This window comes from Terrapene carolina, unplaced genomic scaffold, assembly GCF_002925995.2.
Source record: "Terrapene carolina triunguis isolate 2854851 unplaced genomic scaffold, T_m_triunguis-2.0 Scaffold96, whole genome shotgun sequence".
NCBI classification, from domain to species: Eukaryota; Metazoa; Chordata; order Testudines; family Emydidae; genus Terrapene; species Terrapene triunguis.
This window is the reverse complement of record NW_020664447.1, coordinates 29,431,638-29,450,130: the sequence shown is the minus strand read 5'-3', so window position 1 is coordinate 29,450,130 and position 18,493 is coordinate 29,431,638. Positions and strand designations below refer to the sequence as shown.

At 46.2% G+C, this 18,493-nt stretch overlaps 1 protein-coding gene across 2 annotated transcripts in view; it reads right to left on the bottom strand.

Annotated features, from left to right (window-relative positions):
• Window positions 1-926: 926 nt before the first annotated feature.
• Window positions 927-18,493, bottom strand: part of CRY2 (cryptochrome circadian regulator 2) — a 30,732-nt gene continuing 13,165 nt past the window's right edge. The window contains exons 4-12 of one of the 2 annotated variants that reach the window (XM_024214661.3): window positions 15,003-15,187; window positions 8,228-8,316; window positions 6,678-6,818; window positions 5,760-6,071; window positions 4,799-4,950; window positions 4,432-4,634; window positions 3,825-3,914; window positions 2,456-2,597; window positions 927-1,914 (exon numbers count right to left, since the gene is read on the bottom strand). In XM_024214661.3, the coding sequence (XP_024070429.1) occupies window positions 2,458-2,597; window positions 3,825-3,914; window positions 4,432-4,634; window positions 4,799-4,950; window positions 5,760-6,071; window positions 6,678-6,818; window positions 8,228-8,316; window positions 15,003-15,187 (1,312 nt within the window). In that variant the 3' untranslated portion in view covers window positions 927-1,914; window positions 2,456-2,457. The remainder of the gene's footprint in view (window positions 1,915-2,455; window positions 2,598-3,824; window positions 3,915-4,431; window positions 4,635-4,798; window positions 4,951-5,759; window positions 6,072-6,677; window positions 6,819-8,227; window positions 8,317-15,002; window positions 15,188-18,493) is intronic. The other variant, XM_024214669.3, reaches the window with a different exon arrangement.

Here is an 18,493-nt window from a genome sequence, read left to right as displayed (position 1 = left end):
TAGGGGCCCCTCTGGGTAAAGATTTGGAGACAAACCCCAGCTATGCTGGTTTACTGTGTTATTTCTAAATCCTCTCTAGAGGAGATTAGTCTGGAAAAATAGACACCAAAACAAGGTCAGAAGGGGTAACTCACTGTTTGCTTGGAAAATCTGGTCAATAGATTCCACTGGAAAAGGAAATCTGGGGTCAATGCCCTAGTGTTGTTAGTAGGAAGGAAAGATTATCTGCTGTTTAATAAACTAACTCTTGGTTCTGATACAACTGCCCTACCTCCCCATATTGTAAACCTTTCATATGCCCCTGAATCAGTGGATACTTGTAACCCCAGCGTCATTTACGAGGGTCCCAAAATTGAATCCAAATCTATTCAAGATGGGAAACTATGGTCTTCCATTGTCATGGTAAGGGAGCAGGTTGTTAGTAGGTGAGGCTATATGTGAATCTAAGCAGCTGTTTTGGCTAGGGGCTATGTCTGTGCCAAGTAGGGGTTTCAGACTGTGAATAAATATGTAGTGCCAAGAACAGCTACTGGAGACAATTCCTTATGAAGGCTGCAGAAACAGAGGCTCCTCTACTCTATTCCACCCATCATCTGGGGAGGCAGCCTGAGGGCCTGTGAGCACCCTATTGAAACAGAGCATGAAATACAGAACAAGACCAGGGGATGTATGGTTAACAGCCTGTATGTCCTACAAAGCTGTCAGGTTAGAATACAAAGCACTGAATGCAGGTGTGGGGGGAAAGGATGCTGTGCAGGGTACATGGCCATAGGGTTACACAATGCAGAAACCAAACACACAGATGCAAATGCACTGCAACCTACAGGAAGGGGAGCTGACATCCACAAAGAATGGGCTATGGAGCCCAAGGAAGACTCGCTTATAGGAGCTGCCCAACAGCCCAACCTCATTCTAGTGGTTCAGACACTGGACATTGCTCACTCTTTGTTTGAAAGGGCGGCTTCTTAAGGAAGGAAAAAGTGCAGGAAGGGTAAAGTCCAGACCCCAGTATGGCCAGAATGGTTTTCCCCACCAGGTGTAGCTTTCTCTGCTACTCAGAAGAGCAAATTTCTGGGAGAAAGCTTCACCTATGATCAAGTCATAGGCTTATTCTCAGAAGAGTCACCCTTCTCTTGAAATTTCCTCTCAAGATGACCCCTAGAGGCAAAAGCCTGCGTTCAACTGCCTATTCTAGGCATCTGCCCCATTTGGAGACTGGCCAGGGTCACGATCAGGCACCAGTATGAATGTTATTTGCTCAATGAATCTTAAAGGGTCCCCTGGTCCAGGGAGGGTGGTCATGGTCACTGCTGTACTGATGTCCCATTACTACAGCTTCATCCTTTTCCCAATCCCAATACTTTGCTGACTGTCTCATACAGGTGCACATTTCAACATGCTTTGAGACTGGAGTTGTTCAAACAGATGCCTCCTTGATGCCTTGGGGAGCACCCTGTTATGCAGACAGGAGAATTGGCCTGTTTTGGGGCGACAGACAATTCACTGCCTGCCATTTAATAGGAAGAGTGAATATTTCTTCTGACCTGCAGATGCTGCTCCCTGTAATTAGGCAGCAAATGGACCAGTGCATGAGACAAATGGGAAGGAAAGATACACCTGGGAGTGAATGGAAAACTCTTCCCCTTTCCAATCTGGGCAGATTCCAGGTTTGGCTGAGAAGAGACAGGTTTAGGTCCCAGGGCTTCTGTATGCCAATGAGCCAAAATGTACTCAAGCACAAGTGATGCAATATCTCTGTGTGGCAGCCACCAGAATTACACATTCACACAGACACTCCACATTTTCAGCTGTTGGTCAAAAGCTCTGATCCCTCTGGAAGCAGCACCCCTCCACTGCTGTGGCGAACACTTCAGCACCCCAACTCTTCTTCCCTTGTGATTCTCCCATCTCTGGCTGCAGGAAAAAAAAATCATTTAAGTATCAGTCCTCTTTGCAGAACTCAAGCTAGAACAGAACACAGTCAGCTTCTCTCCAACAGCAGTGTCAGAAGCATTTCAAGTGGAGTATGAGGAACAGCATCTTGCCCCCACAAAGATGTGCTGCTCTCCCTCCCAGCCTGCAACTTTTGGAGCAGATTGGAACCAGGCTGTGAAGTCTGATTATGTGGGACAGCTGGTTCCTGTGAGAAGGGAGCAAAACCCTGCAGAACAGGTTCATAAGTTAAAAGCAGTCTGTGTTTGCTAAATTAACAATACTGCTGCCCTCTGCTGGCCAGCTAAACTAGAACCTTGCCAAGCAATATAGCAACATGAATATAAGACAGGAGACACACTAGAAGTTACTTGGTAGTATTGTGGGGCCATCAGACCACAGTAAGACAGTTTTAGATTTAAACTGACAGCATTTAAAGTTGGGCACCACCAACTGTCAAGAAACGACTGAGGATGGCCACAGCCCTACAATTATCCCAGAGCAAGATCATGGGGCTACTCACGTTCACAAGTTCTTGCTGGGGATCTCTGAAATGTGCAGACCCGTCACTTTGGCTCGTTTGTACAGCTCTTCAGTGCACAGCTCCTCCACTCCCTCATGTTTACGCTTTGGAGAGGTCTGGCCACAATGCAACAGCCTCTGCACTACAAGAGGGAGAGGAGAGTCACTAACATTTCCTCTGGCCTTGTGGCTTCTCACATTTACTGCTTTAGACATCTACGTGCCGAGACAGCAGGGGAAAAGGAGAGCCTACAATGCCAAAGCAACGGGAAGTGCAGCCACAACCTCCCCCCACTTTTTTTTTTTTTTTTTTTTTTTGGACACCAATGTTTAACAGACAGGATACTGAATCTCAGCAGCTCCAGCCCAGGACAATCACCAGAGTCTTCCTGCTCTAGTAAAGGGCTAGTTTTATAGAAAAATTATTTCCATCTCCCCACCCCTCCATGTCCTGTGTGTCTAGACAGGTTCCATGGAACTGTAGTACATGATGCCAGAAAGAATCGCTGACTACATTTCTGTGGGCCTTTTAAGAAGAGCTCTCTTGGGAATTCCCAGCAAGTCTAAATGAAAGTGAATAAGATCTATACTGGGGCAGGCAAAATACAGCCCGTGGGCTGGATCCGGCCCATCTAACATTTCTGTCTGGCCTCCTCTGCCCCCTCGCGATCTGAGTCCAGGCCTCAAAGTCCCGTGGCGCAGCGGGGCGGTCAGGCACGCTGCCTGTCTGCTGTGCCCCCACACCGCTCCCGGAAGCGGCCAGCTGCTGCTGACATCTCTGCGCACCCCTGGTGGAGGTGGCTCCGCGCACTGCCCCTGACCCAACACTGTCCTCACAACTCCCATTGGCCGGAAGCCAGCCAATGGGAGCTGCGGAGGCGGTGCTTGCGGGCAGAGGCAGCGCACGGAGACCCGCTGCCTCCCTCCCCGCAAGGAGTGCGCAGAGACATGCCAGAAGCAGCTGGCCGCAGCCGCTTCCGCGAGCAGCATGGGGGCCATGACATACAGGCAGCCTGCTTGAGCACCCTGCTGCATTGCCGGCCAGGAGCCGCCTGTGGCAAGCACCTCCTGGCCAGTGCCTGCACCTCACACCCCCTCCTGCACCCCAACACTCTGCACCAGCCCAGAGCTCCCACCTGCACCCAAAGTCCCTCCCAGGTCCCCTTACCCCCTCCATTAATATAGTAGAAATGTGCGGCTTGTGACAACTTACCAAAAATCGTGGAGTGGCCCCCCCGCGAAAATTGCCCAACCCTGATCTACACCATTCTACCCCCCACATACCTGTTCCTTGCTGAAGTAAGCTTCCAGTTATGGGCTCCAAGTGCCCATTAACTTGTCTAGGTAATTTACCAACAACTCCTGCTCACCTGTACTGGTGCTGCTGCCCTGGCCTGACATTGGGTCTGTGACTGGAATACTGAGATCTTCCACACAGGAAGGGACGGAGGCCAACAAACCTGGGAAGAGAACGATCACTGAGACTTCCACTGAGGAATAGGCTCTTGCTTTTCATGGGGAGCTCAGAACGCCCTGGGTGCAAACACCTAGTGGTGTATGTGTTGATGAAAGACAAGCTGGGTTTAAAGCTCAGTTGGTACAGTGCTTGCTGGGGACCCAGGTCCTGGCCCCCACGATCCCTTCTCATTGGGATCTTATGCATGGGCTTTAGGAGCGAAGCACAGGGTTTCTGGTCCCCAGTAGGCTCCTTTCCCAATTTCAGTTACCTGAGAGCTACTGCCAACCTCCACAGCTTGCCATACTGAGGTGCTCATGGTCTGCATTCCCAGGGAATGCATGTATCTTTAGAGAAACTTTTGGCAGAAGCCACTTCCTCCTGCAAAGGGCTGGTCAGGCGCACAGCTGCCATTTGCTGTATTGTGAATCCCCCTCCCATCCCAACCATCTTATCTCCTTCAGCTGATACAGGGTTAAAGTGCACAATGAAGCAAGTGTCTCACAGTGTCTCGTACTTACAGAGGCCCCTGTAGCGTGACAGCTGCTGGTAGATCTGTTTCATGCGTTCAATGTTTAGCCGGCTGGTCTCTGCATGGTTCACCATGGGTTTGGGATAGTCCACCCCAATGATGCACTTGGCTGCCTTCTGCACTGACTCAGGGGCATTCCATGGCTCATAGATGTACCGTGAGGGGAAGCCCTTTAACTTGGGCAAATACCGCCTGCAGCATATATAAAGAGAGGACATCTTATTCAGCGTACAGCCACAAAGAGTTCACAAGTATGGGATAAGCAACAAGTCAGCCACCCAGGCAGGCAGATTGTGCAGCTGTGTGTCACTGGCATGCTAGGAGGTATGTGGGAAGCACCCACCCATATTACTCACCTAACATAGTCACCACTGGGATCTGTGCGGCGCCCAAAACCCACAGGGCAGTAGCAGTGGAAGAACTGCTGGAAAAAAGCACTGCACGAAAGCCACATCCAGCTGCCGGCGTTCACGCTGAAATCTGCATCCAGCAATAGCTCATCAAACACCTGCAGCAATCAGAGGGAAAGATGGTGAGGGAACCAACCTCCAAGGGAAAGACCCAGTAGCAGGGAACACTAGAAGATAGCCTCAGATACTAAGTAACAGGTTGTCAGGAAACCGATCTTGGTAACTGGAACAGGAGCAGTAATGCAGACACTGGACCATGCTTCCTTACATCTCAATCATTTCCAATGAGCAGCCCTGTCTGGTCAGGTTTTCAAACACTACCAGTTAGCTCCTGCTGCTTTGGACTCTGCTGTACAGTTCTACTGCAAGATTTGGACACCAACCCTAAACTTGGAAGTGTAATGTAAGTATGCAGAATAGAGCAGTTCTGTGCAGCAGAACAATCAAAAGTGAATAAGGGTTTTTGCTTCTAGGCCTCACATTATCCATTCCCCACTCTGAGTGGAAGCAGGAGATTAGTAATAACCCACTGAATTCCTGTCCAATTTGGTTTCTAGGAGTTGTGTATTCCAATTTCAACCGTCTATCAGAGTTTCAGCCCCTCAGGGCAGGGATGCCTCTGCCTCCACTTGGGCTGGGGACACTTTTTAACAACAGCCCATATTAACCAATGGGTCCCATTTACATTTACTTAGGTAACTGCAGACTATCCCATCATCGCTTTTAGGACTTAATTGAACTAGGCAGAAAAAGCTAGGCTCGTGACCGAAGCAAAGCCAGCTAGATCATCCTCTCTTCCACATTACTCCATGATTGCTAGGACAGTACTGCCATCCCAGCAGAATGTGCCAACAGGATTTTGCGCTCCCCATGCTCTGTTGCCTAATTCTGGAAATGCCCGACTTACCCTGACTCCAGACTCCCAGCTGATCCAGAGGTCACCCCTGGTCAGGAAGCAGGCCACAGCATGCCTGGCCAGGTGGTGGATCCAGCCTTCTTGTTTCAGTTGGGTCATGATAGCATCAATCCAAGGGAAGCCTGTCTTGCCCTCTGCCCATTTTGCCAAGGCTTCAGGATTCCTGTCCCAGGGGATCTGGATGCAGATTGGGTTCCCCTCCATACGGTCAAATTTGGGATTGTTGGTGGCTGCCGTATAGAAAAATTCCCGCCAGAGAAGCTGCCCATATAGTGAGAGTGGTGGTGTATTGTTACGCTTCACCTGTAGAAGAGGAGAAGCAGGGGCAAAGAGATATTACCCTTTCCCAGCTCCTGCACCTGGGCAGCTCAGCTCAACCCTCCCTCTGCCCCATCACTACAGGTAATTCCCACTCAGGGACCAAGACTGCTAGCAACATTTGGAGCTGTGGAGCTATCCTCTGAACAGTCCTTTACCAGAAACCAGACTCACTGGGGCAGAAAGCACCTGTCTTTAATGGAGTCTGATATACTGAAGGAACTGATCTGTCCAGAACAAGAGGACAAGCACTAGAGCCAACCTAGAGCTAATGATTATGAGGGCTCAGGCTTGAGAATCCAGATAGCTACTTTTAAAATCTACTAATTATGTCTACAAGAGTCTCACCATTTTTGTAAGTTTCCCCCAGGAGGGGCAACTATATTTAAAGAGCTGAGAACTGCTTCATAGCCAGAAGAGCGAGAGGCAGGGGGAAGGAGGGAATGTCAACCTACAGCTTCTTGAGTCAGAAATAATGGAATATGACAGAACTGCAAGAGAATTAACACAACCCCCATCCTCAGAACCAGCCTGGTCCCTGGCTTGCCTGCTCTGGAGGAATCCCCCACCCTCTCATCCCCCTTTTCTCACCTTTTTATACAGCTCCCAGAGGCGGTAGTAGAACAAGCGGCAGGACAAGCAGCCGAAGCGCAGGTAGGGACTGAGCCCAGTGGGGCTCGCCAGCAGCGAGTTAGCGTTCATCCTTGGCCTTTCATAGTTTGCAACCCAAGCCTAGGAGCATTTGGGAAAGAGAATGGGTTTCAGAAATGCAGTAGTTCAAGGAGTAGGCTGCTGGGCAGGGACACAACTATCTCCAGTAGGTTCATTAAAGCCCCTTACATTTCTCTGACAGTATCCCTACTGAACTGGCTTCATCCATTTGTTGGAGATGTTTCAAGCTGGATATTCCAGCACTCCCACAGCAGTGAGAGGCAAACAAATCACTTCCTATTTAAAGGAAATTTGATCTAGTCATGCTGATCTGGGAGGGGGCTATTAGCTCTTGTCCGCAGCGTAGGTCTGGGCCTAGGACCTCCCAAAGGTACATCCTAGTACTTCAGGTACACTGCTACCTCAATATAATGGGACACGATATAACACGAATTCGGATATAACGCAGTAAAGCAGTGCTCCGGAGGGGCGGGGCTGCACACTCCGGTGAATCAAAGCAAGTTCAATATAACACGGTTTCACCTATAACGCGGTAAGATTTTTTTGGCTCCCGAGGACAGCGTTATATCGAGGTAGAGGTGTACATCCAACTCTGAGCTGCATGACGAGAGATCTTAACTGTCTCCCTGACATATGCAGCAGGTGACTCCAGGAGGAAAGACTACCATTGAACATGGCAGCCTGCAATTACATAAAGCTGAGATTCAGCACTACCTGCAGAATATTACACTGAAGTTTTATTTCCCCCCAATGCAGCATGCAAGTTGTGAACTGCACAACTACCATCAAGAAAGGTTAGCATTAGAGACACAACTCAGTCATTTCTGTCTGAGTAAATTTATCTTGTATTGTTACTAGTAACACCTAAAACTCCTGTTCTTATTGTTATTTACTTTGTGTGAAACAATAAAGAGAACAGGGTCAACAGAAAGTGTCTAGATATGTTATACCTTGAGCCACACATTGTAATGGCATATGTCGTATTAACAGTCCTCACATGCCCTGCCTGGGAAAAGCCTGGCTGTTTGCACTTGTCCTGTTAATGCACCTGCACAAATGTCTCCAAGTGAAGATTAAAAAGGAGGTGGAAGGCAGTCTGCAGCCAGCACTGAACCTTGGTAGAAGGCTCTCTTCATCTATGCTACCCCAGAGAGAATGGGGCTCAACACCCTTCATGCTCCAAGGGCACTGCAACACCAGGATTGCTTGGTGAGTGCATTCCACCCCTAAGTGCATGTACATCAATGAACTTCCACTTCAGTTTGGGTCCTTTGAAGCCTGGAAGTGGGGAGGGCACATTCCCTATGCCCCACACAGCCTGGGTCCTACAGAGGCATTCCCTTCACCACAGAGCTGTGTCTGCTGCTACAAGCAACAGAAACAAGGGTGACAACCACCGTTAATATTTCTTAGCCAGAGGCCTCAGCATGCAGAAAGTACCATTTTCTGAGTTAAAGTGGGTTGGTTACCTTTCTTTCCAAATGCTTATCCAGCCGGGCCAAGGCCTCCGTCTCCCCTCCTTTCCAAACTGCTGGGGCAAGACCATCCGTGGGGAAACCTGAGAGGAATAAACAGGGTGGTAAGGCTGGAAGCCAACACTGTACAAAGGGCCCAGCAGGGCTCCAGCAGCAACAGTATCAGACTTGAAAAAGACGGCTCTTGAGTTCTCTGAATATTTGGTTTATTGTTACTGCTCTGATCCTTCTACAGCAAAGCAAGCATGACTGCTCTGACACCCCAGTACGAAGCCTGTCCCCAAATTAAGTTCTCCAGTCAGCATTCTTGGGGCACCCCACCATCATTCATACACAAACCCTATCAATGCAGAGTGGTCATCTACTGCATCCTCTATCAGGCTCAGTATCAATGATAATCAGAACAGTCAGCAGGGGGCATGTTGTATTAATTCAGATGGATTATATGGGTCCAAACAGTTGAAGGTATTGACAATCAATTAGAAAAGCTAAGGCATAAAATGAGTTAAATCTAGCAAGGGTCATAAAATGCAACAAAATGAAGTTCTTTAAATGCAGTAAGAGCAAGAGATAGACCAAGCGTAGGTCCTCTACTTAGCAGGGAAGGAGAGCAAACAACTGATGACATCAAGAAAGCTGAAACGTTTAATGCCTATTTTGTTTCAGTCTTCACTAAAAAGGATTAATGGTGAACAGATAACTCAACACAATTAATATTAACAAGGGGAAAGAAACTGTCATAACTATAAAGGGAAGGGTAACAGCTCTCCTGTGTACAGTACTATAAAATCCCTCCTGGCCAGAGACTCCAAAATCCTTTTACCTGTAAAGGGTTAAGAAGCTCAGGTAACCTGGCTGACACCTGACCAAAAGGACCAATAAGGGGACAAGATACTTTCAAATCTTGGGGGGGGGGCCGGAAGGCTTTTGTTTGTGCTCTTTGTTTTGGGGTTGTTCGCTCTTGGGACTAAGAGGGACCAGACATCAATCCAGGCTCTCCAAATCTTTCTGAACAAGTCTTTCATATTTCAAACTTTTAAGTAAACAGCCAGGCAAGGCGTGTTAGTTTATCTTTGTTTTCTCAACTTGTAAATGTACCTTTTGCTAGAGTGTTTATCTCTGTTTGCTGTACTTTGAACCTAAGGCTAGAGGGGGGTCCTCTGAGCTCTAAGTTTGATTACCCTGTAAAGTTATTTTCCATCCTGATTTTACAGAGATGATTTTTACCTTTTTCTTTAATTAAAAGCCTTCTTTTTAAGAACCTGATTGATTTTTCCTTGTTTTTAGATCCAAGGGGGTTGGATCTTGATCCACCAGGAGTTGGTGGGAGGAAGGAGGGGGAATGGTTAATTTCTCCATGTTTTAAGATCCAAGGGGTTTGGATCTGTATTCACCAGGGAATTGGTGAAGAGTCTCTCAAGGCTACCCAGGGAAGGGAATTAGCTTTGGGAGTGGTGGCAGCGGACCAGATCTAAGCTAGTAGTTAAGCTTAGAAGTTTTCATGCAGGCCCCCACATTTGTACCCTAAAGTTCAAAGTGGGGAAGCAGCCTTGACAGAAACATAAGCCAGAATAGAGAAGAACAGGTTAAAGAATACTGAGATAAGTTAGATATATTCAAGTTGGCAGGACCTGATGAAATTCATCTTGGTACTTAAGGAACTAGCTGAAGCAATCTCAGAACCATTATCAAATATCTTTGAGAACTCCTGCAGGACGGGTGAGGTCCCAGAAGACTGGAGAAGGGCAAACATAGTTACCTGTCTTTAAAAAGAGGACCTGGGGAATTATAAATCAGTCAGCCTAACTTTGTTACGTGGAAAGATACTGAAACAAATTATTAAACAATCAATTTGTAAGCACCTGGAGGATAACACCATTATAAAGGAATAGGTAGCATGAAGTTGTCAAGAACAAATCATGCCAAACCAACCTAATTTCCTTCTTAAACAAGGTTACTTGCTTAGTGGATAGCGGGGAAGCAGTGGATGTGATGTGTCTTATTTTTGTAAGACTTTTGACAGTCCCAAAAGATATTCTCATAAGCAAAGTAAGGAAATATGGTTTAGATGAAATTACTATCAGGTGGGTTCACAGCTGGTTGAAAGACCATACTCAAAGAGCAGTTATCAATGGTTCACTGTCAAACTGCGAGAGCATATCTAGTGGGATCCCACTGCAGTCCGTCACTATTCAATATTTTCATTAATGACTTAGATAATGGAGTGGAGAGTATGCTTATAAAATCTGCAGACAACACCAAGCTGGGAAGGGTTGCAAGCACTTTGGAAGACAGGATGAGAATTCACAGCGACCTTTTTTGAGAATTGGCCTGAAATCAACAAAATGACATTCAATAAAGACAAGTGCAAAGTACTTCACTTGGGAAGGAAAAAAATCAAATGCACAACTATAAACTGGAAAATAATTGGCTAGGTGGTGGTACTGCTGAAAGGAACCTGGGATTACAGTGGATCACAAACTGAATATGAGTCAATGTGATGCTGCCGTGAAAAAGTCTAACATCATTGTGGGGTGTAGTAACAGAAGTGCTATATGCAAGACACAGGAAGTAACTTTCCTGCTCTATTTGGCACTGGTTAGGCCTCAGCTGCAGTACCGTGTCCAATTCTGGGTGCCACACTTTAGGAAAGATGTGGACAAATTGGAAAGACTCCAGAGGAGAGTGACAAAAATGATAAGAGATTCAGAAAACCTGATCTATGAGAAAAGGTTAAGAAACTGGGTACTTTCAGCCTTGAGAAAAGGAGACTGAATAGGGACCAGATAACAGTCCTGTTAAGGGCTGTTATAAAAGAGGACCGTTATCAATTACTCTTCATGTCCACTGAAGGCAGGACAAATAGTAATGGGCTTAATCTGCAGCAAGGGAGATTTAGGTTAGACATTAGGAAAAACTTTCTAACTATAAGGGTAATTAAGCTCTGGACTAGGCTTCCAAGGGGGTTGTGGAATCCTTATCATTGGATGTTTTTAAGAACAGGTTGGACAAACACCTGTCAGGGATAGTCTAGCTTTACTTAGTCCTGCCACAGCAGAGGGCTGGACTTGACTTCTCCAAGTCCCTTCCAGCCCTACTGTTCTATGATTTCATAACCCAGTCACTCTCCAACATTAAATAATTTTAAACAAGTTTAGCGAGTTGTTGTACAGAAACCTCACCCTGCTTAGCACCATGGCAAACACTATAGAAATCCCTCTAACCGTTTATTAAAGATACAGGGGGGAAAAGGAAAAAACAGTTCAAGCATTTGAAATGTAAGTATCGAGTAAGGATTTCATTTTAACAACATCCCTTGTTCACTTGAGCTGGGTGATTTTCCTTTTAAAAACTCTCCTTGTTTGATAGTGTTTTAGATTGTACTAAAGATGGTAATAACTGCCCTTTTGGGGAGATGGACCAGAGCTGCTGCTGTTAAAGTCAGATCCTGTTTTCTAGAAGACTAAACACAAACTTACACAAAATAAGAGAGAAAAGGACAAGGATAGAAAATGCAGCTTCTATATCTCACGCTGACTCTTACTTGCACCCTCACTGCTGGAAAAAACACAAGACATGGCACATAGTCTTATCAGCCACTCCAAGACCTGGCAAAGTTGTACCAGCACTAGGCTGTTTAAGACATTGCATTTAACTGGCTCTTTCTGGTCACAGGCTTACAGAAGCATTGCAAAATAGAGTCTTCGCTGGCTAAGCCAGACTCTTGTAAGAGAAAAGGAAGGAGAGAGATAAGAAAGAGAAGAAAAGATAGAGAAGGAAAAGGACAGATGGGGGAAGCAGGTGGAGACAAAGTCTCACATCCCAGCTGGTGTTTGGGATTCAGCTGGAACTGGTGGAAGTGGCTGTGTCATCTGGGTCCCTCCCTCATCAGGACATCTCTCAGGATCACGATGCCTGGGTGGGAGTAGCAGCCATGATGATGAAACACGCTCCAGTAGCCAATTTTCCTTCCCAAAGTCTCATTCTTTAGGAACCCAAAAGGGAGCGATGGGTGGAACACCCCACCCCCTCATTGTTTAGTCCACCAGTTAGGCCCAATAGCCAATATACCAATTTTGGATTATTAGTTTTCCGGTTCCACACTTTTCTTGTATACCGAGCATGATCTTAGCACAGTTCTTGAGTTGTATCAGTAGGCCTTTTTGTTTGACTAATTCAGTCTGGCTCGCTTTTGCACCTTTTCCGACCAACATTTATTGTTATATGTTAGTGTGACATCTTATGAACTTACACTTTTTACAGTTGAGCTCACAATTAGGGTAAACCTGGAGGCCCAATTATCACAACAGGCACCTCTGCCCTATCAGATTTGCTAGTCTATGAAATATCTTCCAGTCAACCCAGAAATATCTCATCACACAGTCTGCAAGTCAAGGGAGACTCTTAGTTTCTCAATCTGGTACTAGTGAAGATACTGGACTAAACAGCACTGAGCACCTACATCATATTAATCCCCAGAACATGTACAATATGGGCAGCAGCAATGCAGTTTTCCTATACAGCTCCCTACTTACAAAACGATAGGGGAGTTCAGATACATTCATTTTGATCTGAGACTATCCTCAAGAGCCAAATCCCCCATTATTTTCATACATAAGGGCTTCTGCTGAGTCCTACCAACTTTTCACACAGTCCTCCCCCCTTCCCAGCCCCTCAATGTCCCACAGTACCCAGATACTACTGGAAAGCTGTCAGCTGCACTGTTATCTCCATATGAACAATACTCCAAATGCAAGCAATAACCTTGCCCTTTGCTTACATTTAGCTTCAGATCCTTGATCTGGGGTTGGGATTTGTGCATCACCCTCTGTCTTGAACATTTTTTGATGCCGTAGAGCTATCAGCAGCTGATGAGACTGAAGCTGACAAGCATGGAACTGTGACACTGGCAGACCAGGGGCCAGCTCATGCCAAGGTCACTAAGCATCACTGAACACCGACAAATTCATAGCTAGAAACCAGCCTGGCTTATCTGAGCATTAGCATTGTTTAAATAGATGTTAAGTTCATAAGAATGTGTTTAGTGGTTAGATTTGATGAAATGTTTGTAGGATGTTGCATGTACTGATCTGACTTACAACATCTGTATCCCTTGGTATAAAGTTATATTGAGTATTTTCATTGTAAACCTCTAACTGTGTAACTCACGAAACAGGAAAGAAGCATTAATTATTGTAAAGTGCTGGGCCTGCACACAAGGCGGCCCATTGAAACCAAATGAGCCATTTTGAAACATCAAAGGACAAAGACTTTATTGATTGCCCCCCGCAACCTATAAGAGGAGATGGCACAAACAGGGAATACAAATCCCTGACCAGAAATAACTGAATCATTATGCTGCTTGGAATTTGGACAGGGAAATATTTCTAAGCATAAGCAAGGGATTCCCAAGCTGCTAGGCTTGGGTTAGCTTTAGAGGACATAGAAAGCTTGCATATCAGAGCATTTTCTATCACCTTTTGGAATCTAAGACTAATTCAGTGATACTCCGACCTCAGTGGTTCAGGAGCCAAATTACCGATTAACATTACGCAAAAGAGCCACAGTAGTGGGAATTCATTGTTTCATGTACTATATAAATAATTCTTGGTCTCATGAATGACCAAGTATTATTTGATCAACTACAATTGATTAACATAATAAAAGCATCCTGATTGGTTAATAATTAAATCAGTGTTTTAATAACATGTGCTCTAAAGAGCCACTTGCAACTCCTGAGCCTCAGTCTCACTGCTGGAACGTCTGTGTCTGTGTCTGTGTCACGAATATTCCTTTTTCTTAGTTAATAACTTATAGGATTGGCTACAAGTGTTGTCTTTACTGTGAGATTTAAGATGTAATTGACCCGAGATAAGCAACTGGACCGTTGGGCCTGGGAGTAACTTGAGTACTGTTGTGATTTTTTGGTGTAAAGGATCATCTATCACAAAGGCAAGTTTGCCTGGGTGGCAGGATAGACAGTACCCAAGAGGACTGTCTGACTTCATGGTTAAGTCGCTATAATGCTTGAGGAGATATCACTTGTTGCTTGGTTGGTGAAATTTAAGTACAGAACTCTCAACCAATTTGGGTGAGTGTCCTGCTTCTTGACAGTCTGTCATGAGGTTGGCACTCATGCTTGCGAACTATTCCAGACAGTCTGACAGGAACTATTCATCCATATTTTCTCCCTCCCCTCTCTACCATCAATTTCTTTCCTCCAAATCAAATCCAAGCACTTACACAGCTTGAAAGCAAACACTGATTCCCTCGACACCAATGGGTACTTAAGGGTGGATGGTAGCAGTTTTAACAAAAACTTTTGTCTGAGTTTCCAAATTAATCCTTTTTAGTCACAGTAAAGCAAGTGTGATAGTCTCAGCTTAGCATGATTAATATTCCCAGATCTGTCACAAGCAGCCTGTCAGGGACCAGAATAGCAGAGGATGCAGTGGGTCAGGACTGAGCAGCACTGTGAGGGCCTCGGGGCTGAAAAAGTGTGCAAAGGATGGCAGATCACACCTGAGAGGTATCAACAGAGATGTGGGAAGGAAGGAAAGGAGTTTGCACTAGAATCAAGCATAACACAGACAGATGGACAATCAGTGGCTCATTTTCCCAAATTCCATGGCTCATTCTGTGTGCTACTCCCAAGGCTGTAGCCTGCCCAGGTCAGATGAAAACAGTGAAACCATTTTGGAAGCATTCCTGCCAGCAGAAACATTCTTGTTTGGTTGGTAGTTAAGCCCCCTCAACCCTGGACACATACCCAGCTCCTCCAGAGATGGGACTCCATACGTGTCATCATGATTCTCCTGGATCTCAGACTTGCACTTCTCCATCTGCTGGCTTGTTATGCTGCTCACTGGCTTTTTGGGATGCTCCATGCGACTAATGATGGTCTGGAAACGCTTGTACGTGAGAGGTGGTTTGTGGCCATTCAGCTCGATTATTCTAGACACACAGGCCCAGGAGACAGAGTTAGAAAACAGCTTCATTCTCATGGAAGGCATGGGGAAGAACACTCAAGCACTAGCCCCCTTGGACTCAGGGACACTCTTTTCTCTGGATAGAGAAATCCCACCCTCCTCCATTTGGATCCGTCCCTTCAACTAGTTAAAGAAACTTCAGGCTAACCCCATTTCCAGGAAAAGACACCTCAGCCTGCACCAGTCCCCATGCCATGGTCTGCTCCCAGAAAAACCCAAGCCTGAGACAATCTGTGCCCCCTCCCCCCAAAGTGAGAAACCCAACCTACAACAGTCACCCTCTTTTCTATTGCTCCCCCAGATGACAAATCCTAGTTTACTTGTCCAACCACTCACTCTCTAGATCAGCAAAATGCAAGCTTCCATCATTTCATGTGCTCCCCACCCATTTTTGAGAAATCCCAGCCTGCATCCGACCCCCTCCCTGCACTAGAGAAATCCCAGCCTGTGCTTGTTCCTGTTTCCTCCACACTAAAAAAATCCCAGTCCATCTGTCACTCTCCCCTCCTCTACCCCCTCAGAGGAGAGAAATCCCAGTGTGCCTCACTCCTCTCCTGGGAGAAGAAAAATCCCCATCCCTCCCCCACTCCATACGATCGCAAGCAATACTGCCACATACTGAGTATACCATTTACTTTTTAGTGTTCAAACCAGGAGCACAGGCTGCTACCTTCTTAGGTGCTCACAACCTGCCCAAGTCTCTACTGGGGAATAAAATGTGATGCTTCCCAGAAAAGCTGTCTCTTGCCCCTGGGGAACAGAGCTAAAAAGAATTTGGAGAAGACTGCGTGGCAGAGCCTCCATGAGTAGAAACAAGGGCATTTTCCCTCAGCACTGTCTGGGCACAGTGCCAGGAGCAAAAGAGTTAACAGGAAAACAGGGAGAGCTCAGAGTGTCAGGTTTATATAAGGCTGAAACAGCCAAGCCAGCACTCCTGCAGGAGCACTAGCAATGGCTGCTACCCTCCCCATCCTGAGTCAACAACTTATGCAAGGAGTGAGCTGAGAGCCTAGTGTTTCAGAAGATGCCACGTGCCTCCCCCCCCCCCCCCCCCCCCCACCCATCAGCTGCACGTGTAGAAGGGAGGAGCTCCATGCTAGCCTGGAGCCTTCACAGAGCAGCTGGTCACATGTGATACTGTGTGACAGGTCTTCCCAGCTCTATACAGCAGCCAGAAGGCAGGAGGCTGCTCCCTAATAAATCTATCGTAGCTGCTGCTTGGATCTAGGTCATAAATGCCAGGATCTCTCGTGCATACTGGGGGAGGGACAGAGAGCCTTTTAAAAGGCAGAGCACGGTCATGTTAAAGAAAGATATTCAACTGACTCCCACCACATTCCTTCTTATTTCTTCACGTAGATAAGAAAGGTAAGATACAGGGTAGGAAACATGGAAAAGGAGGAAGCTTTTGCCGGTATATAGCAAAGTCACCCAAACAAGCCCTGTGCAGCTTGAAGGAAGTGGTTTGCTTCCCTGCACTCTTCAAAAAGTAATTCAGAAATTTCCGCCCTTATGAATACACCCTAATCCCCTACAGTCTTCCCTACTTTTTGCACTATGCCACTTTCCAGTGTGGCGTTCCAGGGGGCAAGAGGCAGGAGAGAAAGAAACCTGAGACCTTCATATCTGTCCCTCCAATATGTACTGAGACGCTTCTTACAACATCTACATCACTGATGTAATTGGAGCATGAGGCCTTGACAAGTACAGCAACTGCTCCTTCAACAGGTTTGTGCCAGAGTGTGACAATCTCATAGTGCTGTGCAAGTTTTCCCTCTTCTCCAACTCCTGCTCTACAGAGGCACCTCAGCCATGCCTTGCCACACTACACAGTCCTCTTCCATATATGTGCTGATGCACAAATGCACCTTAATCATGACAGTAGCAATCCTCTAGTCACAGGGTCTGCCTTGAACAGAAACTGCAATTTGGACCAAACTGTGGCTTTTGTGATGAGCCCTCCTCCTTTCACTAGAATAAAAACAAGGATGAAAACCTTCTGTGCCTTCTCATCTCCCAACCAATCAAGTTACTGGGGCAGGCTTAGGAACAGAAGCCTTCCTAAATGATGGGGCATGGATGTTATCTTGTATATATTTTTACAGCACCTAGAACAATGGCTGAGGCCTCCAGAGGCTATTAGTGTCTGGCAGTCCCTTCTCCATAGTGCTACTTTGCCTCAGGGAGGAGGGCAATCCAGGCATGAACAAGCACATTTATGAGAGTTCATTGAGTGGGTTACCACAGGCAGTTTGTGGTAGCCAATGCAAGGGCTTTCACAGATCTCTCTTTACAGCAGCAGATTCGAGGACTACAGCCTGCCCCATAGACTTTACCTTCTGAGTCAGTCAATCACCTGCAAAAGCCATTCTGCTGGGTTCACCACAGCCCCTTCTTCAGTGGCATCATTCCACTGGCTGGCTTGCACATAGGAACCCTTCTTGTGTATGATGGAAAAGGACATGTTCATGCATTTCCTATTTGTGAGCGTGTCCTCAGCCAACACTTGAGGATCATGCTGCTCAACTGGCAACACAGGTTTGGATAGGTTGGCAATCGGAGACTACTTGGGCAAATGAACCTGTCTACTGTTCAGTCTCCCCATGTCAGTTTATTCAACTACTGTGATACAAATACTGGATGAGCTCTCTAAGGTGTGGACTGTGCATTATTTGTATGTACAGTGCCTAGTACAATGGGATCCTAACTGGGTTTCTTCAGGGTCAGACAGGAACTGGAAAGTAACTGCAATGTACAGACAGCCAGTGTACAAAGGACAGACTATTCCACTTCTCCAGACAGCACCAGGGAAAACATTATATAAGAATATCAAAGGTTCAGAGGTGCCTTGATCAATCTGTAAGTACCTACATAGGAAGAAGATATCTGATACTAGAGGGCTTTAATCAAGCAGGCAGGCGTAACAAGCTCCAAAGGCTGAAAGCTCTAGTCAGAAAAATTCAAATTGGAATAAAATGCAATTTTGACATTGAGGGTTATAATATGTTGCCAAGGGATATGAAATTCTCCATCACTTGGTGTCCTCAAATCAAGATTATACCTTTTTAAAAAAAATATCTATTGTAGCTCAGCCACTTGTTATTGGCTTGATGCAGGAGCTGCCAGGTTAAATTTTATGGCTTGTGCTATAATAGGGGGTCAAACAAGATCATAATGTCCCCTAATAGATCACTTCATAGATTTTATTTTATTTTTTTAAGGCCAGGCCTGCCTGGCCTGGAATTAGGGAGAAACTCTCACAATGGCCATC